At 39.7% G+C, this 7,636-nt stretch overlaps 1 protein-coding gene across 11 annotated transcripts in view; it reads left to right on the top strand.

Annotated features, from left to right (window-relative positions):
* The window catches only part of Rgs22 (regulator of G protein signaling 22), a 171,883-nt gene that overhangs the window by 24,304 nt on the left and 139,943 nt on the right, over positions 1-7,636 (top strand). For all 11 annotated transcript variants that reach the window (XM_029562779.1, XM_029562775.1, XM_029562773.1 and 8 more), the window contains one exon: positions 3,729-3,953. In XM_029562779.1, the coding sequence (XP_029418639.1) occupies positions 3,729-3,953 (225 nt within the window). The remainder of the gene's footprint in view (positions 1-3,728; positions 3,954-7,636) is intronic.

The following is a 7,636-nucleotide window of genomic DNA, read 5'->3' as shown; positions in this document are numbered from 1 at the left end:
TATATGTATAATAAGACCTATAGAGTCTACTTTGTGTCCCCAAATATATTAAGGATCTTCTGAGATCCAATCTAACATATGATTTTCAAGCAGATAAGTACCCATGGCAGAGACTTTTAAACCTAATTTCTGTTTGTTTGTTTTGAGGCAGGGTGTTCATGTTTCCCCAGCTGACCTGGATCTCACAGAGATCTACCTGCCTCTGCCTCCCTGTGCTGGGATTAAAGGCATGCACCGCCACACTCAGCTTGTTTTTGTTTTTCAGACTGGATCTCGTATTCCAAACTAGCCTTGAACTTACTATGTAGCCAAGGATGACCTTGAACTCCTGATCCTCCTGCCTTTACCTCCTAAGTGCTAAGATTACAGGCATTAAACATTCTTAAGTTTAGAAATTACAAATTATTTTGAGATTGGTTTTCTCTATGTTATTTGAGTTGCCTTGATATAGCTTGCTCTTAAACTTCTGTTCAAGCAATTCTCCTGCCTCAGCCCTCTGAATAGCTGGGCCTATAGGTACATGCCACTGTGCCCAGCTTTAAAAATTTTAACATAGTCTATATTTAATATATCTTTTGGTTTATTTGAGATAAGTTCTCATTACACAGCCCTGGCTAACGTGAAGCTCATTATAAAGACCAGACTGGTATTAACTCTGGATCCTCCTGCCTCAGCCTCTCTTGTGCTTTGATTACAGATGTGCAACACCACCCTGGCCCTGCACTGGTGTGCGTGTGTGTGTGTGTGTGTGTGTGTGTGTGTGTGTGTGTGCGTGTGTGTGTGTGTGTGTGTGAGAGAGAGAGAGAGAGAGAGAGAGAGAGAGAGAGAGAAAACGAACAAAGAGTAGTAGGTGCTCTCCTTCCACTGTGTGGGTTTTTGAGGAAAGGTGATGTAATCAAAGCTATAGACTGAAGCTCAGCTTCTGTCCCTGGCAGAGAAAAATGGTCATTTTCTCATATGTGAGGCAATATAGCAAAGAAGGAAAACACACTACCTCTGGGACCATTCAGGTTTGTTTGTATTGCTCAGATCTATCACTTCATAGCTCTGAATCATGGGCTATCCCTTAACCATGCCCAAGCATTAGTTTTTTTGTAAAGAACTATCTCAGGAATGAGGAAGGAATCATGACTGTGCATTAAGGTGTCTGTCACGTACATGGTAAGTCTCCAGCAAACAGTTTTTCTGCCAGTTATATCCTTTTAGTAGTACTGAGTCCTGCTTATATAGAATCTCAGAGTATCACTGTTGTTCTAACATTATGACTTGAAGTCCTAGTTTGCTTTCTCTTGCTGTGAGAAAACACTGACCAAAAATAACTTGGGGAGGACAGGGTTTATTTCATCTTACTTTTCCAAGGCACAGTCCATCTTTGAGGGAACTCAGGGCAGGAACTCAAGGCAGGAAACTAGAGCTAGGAACTGAAGCAGAGACCACAGAAGGAATACAGCTTACTGACTTGCTCCTCTGCCCTGTCTTCAAAAAAACGCCTGCTTTTTTATATAGCTCAGGACCACTTGCCCAGGCATGCCACTACCCACAATGGGCTGGGCCCGCCCACATCACTCAACAGTCAAGAAAATGCCCTAAAAGAAATTCCCTAGTGGAGGATCTCTCTTCCCAGGTTTGTTGACAACTGAAGCTATCCAGCATGCTTGGTTAGTAGAAAAATTGTCTTCATCCATTGAACTAGCCAATGGCATTCTTTACTTTGAATTATCATGACTTTGTGTTCTTCTGGCTACCATGTCTCTGGGTAGGATACAGAAAAAAGAAGGGAAACAACTAAAGGCCAATCAGGTTCTCTTGTCCCATAGATACTCAGAACTAGAAGATATCTTTCCCAGATGGTCTCTCACATTATAGTGGCTCATTCCCCCACCCTGTCAAAGTTCAATGTCCATCTCTACTATATTTAATTCATTTCCTTTCCTTAACTAGATAACTCTGGTCTTTAATATCAACAGACACGTTTATCTTTTTTATTATTATATTTATTTTATGTGTATGCATGTAGGTAAGTGCACCTGTGTTGTGCGATGCCCGTGGAGGACAGAAGAGGCTGTCGGATCCTCTGGAACTGGAGTTATGGACAGTTGTTAGCTGCCGTGTGGGTGCTGGTATTCAAACCCGGGTCTTCTGCAAGAACAACCAGTGTTCTGCTGAGCCATCTCTCCAGCCCTGACACTTTTATCTTTTTAGTTCAATAATACCATATGAAGGATCTTATTTTTGACATTTAGGTTAATGATGTCTGTTTAAATCCTATATTTGAAAGATAGTTGTATTCAGTGGTTCACTAATAAAATACATTCATTGCAGAATCCTTATAAGTAGTTTACTGATGATTATTCATACTTATTCACAATGGGCTGTTAGTGTCATTTTGGAGCCAAGTCTTAGGCTCTGAGGAGCTTTAGACTGTGGACCTAATCTCATCCTGAAGTCTGTGTTGTCTCTGCATTTTTAAATACCTTAGCAAGGGTGAGATCTAGACTTTATAGAGATGTGGTGTCATCTGACACATATATATATATATATATATTAGCTCTAATTTTATGAAGATACCCTAACATGGGGCTGGAGAGATGGCTCAGCGGTTAAGAACACTGGTTGTTCTTGCAGAAGACCCGGGTTTAAATCCCAGCACCCACATGGCAGCTAACAACTGTCCATAACTCCAGTCCCAGGGGATCCAACAACCTCTTCTGACCTCCACAGGCATTGCATGACATGGGTACACTTGCCTACATGCAGGCAATACATGCATGCACATAAAATAAAAATTTTAAAAAGATACCCTAATACTTATTACATTGTAACTATAGTATATATGGCAAAACCTTAGTTAAACAACAGAGTTAACACTCTACCTAGGGCACTTAGTTATCCATTGGAAAGAGTTTAAAATCTTCTACCACATGACTAAACATATGTAAATTACATGAGTGAGTGTCAGTTCACTGAAGCTATTGTATTACAAATGAATAGTTTAAAAGGGACCTGATTCTAGATTTGGAAGGCAAAACTAGAAAAGATACAATCTACCATTACTTCTTATGGAGCTAAAGGACATGAAAAATGTTTAGCGATTTTACCAAAGTCACAGCTATTTACTGACAAGCTAGCATTCAAACTCAAGACTTCTGTCAGTTGTATATTAATGGTCTAGCTTTAAATAAAAGTTGGCCACATTTAGTAATTACTGGGAGAAGCTCAGTAAATGTTACTCTCACTTATTTTTTTGTCATAGTGTGAAGAATGGTGCTGAAATCTTTTTAAATTAAGAACATATTCTAGTTAATTGTCTCCTTTTGGGAAAGAGAGATTGTTAGCCTTTAGGACTCCAGGGGCTGAAAGATAATGGGCATTTTATTTTTTCTTCCTTCCTTGATTCTTCCCTAATAACCCACCTCTTTCTAAGAGAATAATATTGCTTCTTTAAAACCAGGTGTAAATTTTTCTCTAGTTTTAATGAATCACGGAAGTAAAATGTTTAAACAAATGGAATTTCTACCATAGCACACCCTGACACTTTTCTCATGTCATAAATCCACTGGTAAAGAAGGATTCAGTGTATCCCCTTACTCTAGCCAAGGGATTTTGTTTCTGAAGGAAGATATTGATCAAGAACATGATGTGTATGTGAATATATGATCTCAAGTCTTCTTGGAGACAATAAGTTTCTTTATTTTAAAAAGTTTTAATTTCCATACTTTGTTTTGCAGACCTTCTCAAAGGCAATTAGGTTTAATGTGGATTATGGAGTTTTTGAAGTAGTCAATGATGCCCCACAACTTCTGGAAAAGCAACTGAAAAAAATTCTTCAAAACCAGCAACCTCGAAATCCCATCTATGATGTTATAAGGAAAGGAAAGAGTGGTCACACTAGACCTGTTCAAAGGAATGTCCCCTGTGAAGATGAGGCCATTAACATCAACTACAGTATTATGGTAAGAAACCATTTGAGTCCATATCAAAAGACCAGGAAAGCATTTGGGGAGATTCTTCCCTCTCTGAAGTATAACTGGACTTACCAGCATATTGTACTTACACTTAGTGTTTTTGGCACGGTGTTATCTCTTCATATGGAGTGGCCAGTTGAGTCTATCAGCTTTATTGATGTTAAATAATCAATTTAAGAAGGTTTGTGTGATTTGTCTTGAATATATAAAATGCCAGGTTAGTTTAGGGCAGTATAAATATGATATATCCTTTATAGTTTAGCTGCATTCTATGAAATGTGTCTATAAAGGGAGACATTTGGGGTTTAAACAAATCCTAATAACAGTTGGGAATTGACACTGCTTTTGAGTCTCAAGCACGAGACACGTGCTTTTGCACTATGTGACTCAGATCCCTGGCTCTAAATTCTATTGTCAGCAGTCAGTTTTTGTTTCCTTTGCTTTAGGTCAGAAAACCAGCATTCTAAATTAGCTGTTCAACTGACTAGCTCTGTGTCCTTGAAAAAGTCACTTGGATGAGACTTGTTTTCTGTCATGCCTTCACTCTCTACTACTTGGGTTTATTGTGTGGCTCAGTGACAATAAGAAAGGCTGTGTAAAAATGCTGTTTTCATCTGGTAGAACTAGGGTGAACTACATCTTCTTGGAGCTTCATTCAGCTCTACTCAGTTCTTCTGTTACTAAACTCAGATGAGTTTCTTCCTTGCTAGCCTCTATCAAATTAAATGCTAATAATAATCACATTAAAACATTGTTTTAAAGTTAAAACAAGGAAACATTCTGAATTCAAATTATTAGTTAAAAGTTTTTAAACTAGGTATGCCAGTATTTAGTAGCAACAATTATTAGTGGCACATCTATTATTACATTAAATTAAGTGGCCTAAGTGTCCTAATTAAAAATTTGAGTCAGATGAGATAGAAGAAGATTCAGCTATTTGCTGTCCACAAGGAACCAACCTTAAATATCAGATAAATATGTTAGAGTTTAAAAGATAGAAAAGAGCAGGGCATGGTGGGACACTCATTTAATCCCAGCACTTGGGAGGCAGAGGCAGGTGGATCTCTGTGAGTTCAAGGCCAGCCTGGTCTACATAGTGAGTTTTATGTGTATGTGTGTATTGCCTGCATGTATGTAAGTGCACTTGTGTTGTGCAGGGCCCACAGAGGTCAGAAGAGGGTGTCAGATCCCCTGGAATTGGAGTTAAAGACGGTTGTTAGCCACCATGTGGGTGCTGGGAACCAAACCTGAGTCCTCTGCAAGAGCAGCCAATGCTCTTAACTGCTGAGTCATCTCTCCTACCCTACCATACAATTACTAATTATAAGAAAGTGGGAGTAGGGGGCTGGGAGAGATGGCTCAGAGGTTAAGAATGCTTGCTGCTCTCACAGAGGACCCAGGTTCAGTTCCTCACACTCAAGTCTGGTGGGTCACAACCACTTGTAACTACAGCTCTAAGGGATCTAGCACTCTATCCTCTTCAGGGCTTTGTAGGCACCTGAACACACACACACACACACACACACACACACACACACACACACAGGTAAATCTTTTTTAAAAAGAATAAAAACCTAGGTTGGTCAAATTAATATTAGACAGAGTAGACTTCAGAACAAGGACTCTTGCTATGGATAAAGAGGGGCATTACACAATAATAAAATGTTAATTTAGAGACAACGCAATAACCTGTACTATGTATGCACCTGACCCAGTGCTTCAGAATGCACAATAAATACCGGTAAAGCTGAAAGGGGGAATAGTCAAAGCCACAGTTAATGTTTAAGATTAAAACACTGCTCTCTCACTAATCAGTAAAACAGTAGAACATTAAGAACATAGCAATTCTGTATCTCACTAACAATGAAGGCATCTTGTTGAAGTTTATGAACACTTTACCCCCAAAGCCAAATATATGTTCCTTTTTAAGTACACTTGAACTGCTTCTCAAAATATATCATATTATGACATTAAGTTATGATACCTAGAAGATTTGAAATCATGCAAAGTATGTTCTTGATTGCCCCTCAGTTAAACCATCAATTAATAACTTAAAAAAATCTGGAAATCACCAAAGATTTACATAGTTAAGCAACATACTTTTTTTTTAGTCTTTTAAAAATTATTTATTTAATAATCATATATTTGGCTTTGTCATTTATTTTTTTAAATGATTTATTTAATAACCACATAATTAGAAGCATTTAATTACAACAGATTGACATAGTCAATAACAGTTTCTAGAGCAAAGATGTATCTCTTTCAAAATTGGCTATAATTTTTAGGTTTCCAGTGTTTAACTAATACACTTATACATTATTGTACTCAGTATAAACCCTGTAAGATATAAAATTGAATGAGGTTTTAACCTTTAAAAAGATCTCCATTTCATTATTAAAATATAATTTCATACAGAAAAATTCATTTTTAATGCAACTTACACTAAGATGTTTGCACATGCATTTCTAATCTCTATATATCTGATTATTACTAGTCACAGTCGTTTACTTTCTGAGCTCCTTGGCATCCGAGCATGGAAATAAAGTCATCAGGTAGATTTCAGTGGTAATGTTTTTCACATCTAATTATGAAGGAACAAATTTTTATGCTTTGAAGACTTATTTTTTTTAAATTTAATAACCACATGATTAGAAGAAGCATTTCATTACAGTTTTAACATATTCAGTAACACACTACAGAGCAAAGATGCATCTATTTCACATCTCTCCTCCTAGCCTGGGTCCTGTCCCATTCCTTGTTCTGGCGCCCCAGACACCAGGGGAACCACCACTGCTTCCTGATTCTTTGCATCCAGACCAACCCAGTTCCTTCTCAAGTCCCCAGCAGTACTCTGGGCCTGGCCCCACCCTCACCTCCCTCTGCTTCCGTGGGTCTGCACAACCCACAGGCCTCCCTCCAACACGCAGGCCTCTCTCTGGGCTAAGTCGCCTTCCTCAGGCCTGAGGTCCCCAGCCTCATTCACCCGCCCACCTCCCCCTCCCATCTCTCCTGCTAGCCTCTGTCCTGTCCTGTTCCTTGTCTTAGTGCCCCAGACACAGGGGGAACAACCACTGCTTCCTGATCCTTTGCATCCAGACCAACTCAGCTCCTTCTCAGGTCCCCAGGAGCACTCCAGGCCTGGCCCCACACTCACCTCCCTCTACTTCCCTGGGCCTGAATGACCCACCAGCCTCTTTCCTGGACACCTGGGCTGACTTTTCCTCTTCCTGATCCTTTGCATCCAGACCAAACCAGCTCCTCAGCGCGGTCCCCAGGGGCCCTTGTGGCTGCCTCCCACCCCTATCTTCCTTTGCATCTCTGGGTGGCACAGCCACCAGCTGTCCTAGACCAGCATCTTTCCTGGGCCCGGCTCTCAGGCCAATCCAACCCCCAAATTCCTGAGGCCAAAATCGTTCCTGGAGGGATTCAGACTATAGGAGAAAGCCTGAAAACATCTGACACTCATCTGAATTGGGCCTCTGTGGGAACTCCTGAAGATAAAACCAACTTGGTCACGCCAAAATAAAATCAAAAAGAGAACTGGAAGCTTAGAGGAACCAGCTTTTCATGCACAAAAAGTAAGCCACAAAGAAACATAAAGTTTACCAAAAGAAGCAGACTTAAACTTATAGTCTTGAGTCTCACACAAGAATCAGAAACTACAAAAGAAA

The sequence above is a fragment of the Nannospalax galili genome, unplaced genomic scaffold, assembly GCF_000622305.1.
Source record: "Nannospalax galili isolate Female #2095 unplaced genomic scaffold, S.galili_v1.0 scaffold334, whole genome shotgun sequence".
Lineage (NCBI taxonomy): Eukaryota > Metazoa > Chordata > Mammalia > Rodentia > Spalacidae > Nannospalax > Nannospalax galili.
Note: the sequence above shows the minus strand (reverse complement) of the source record. Positions and strands in the feature narration are given on the sequence as shown.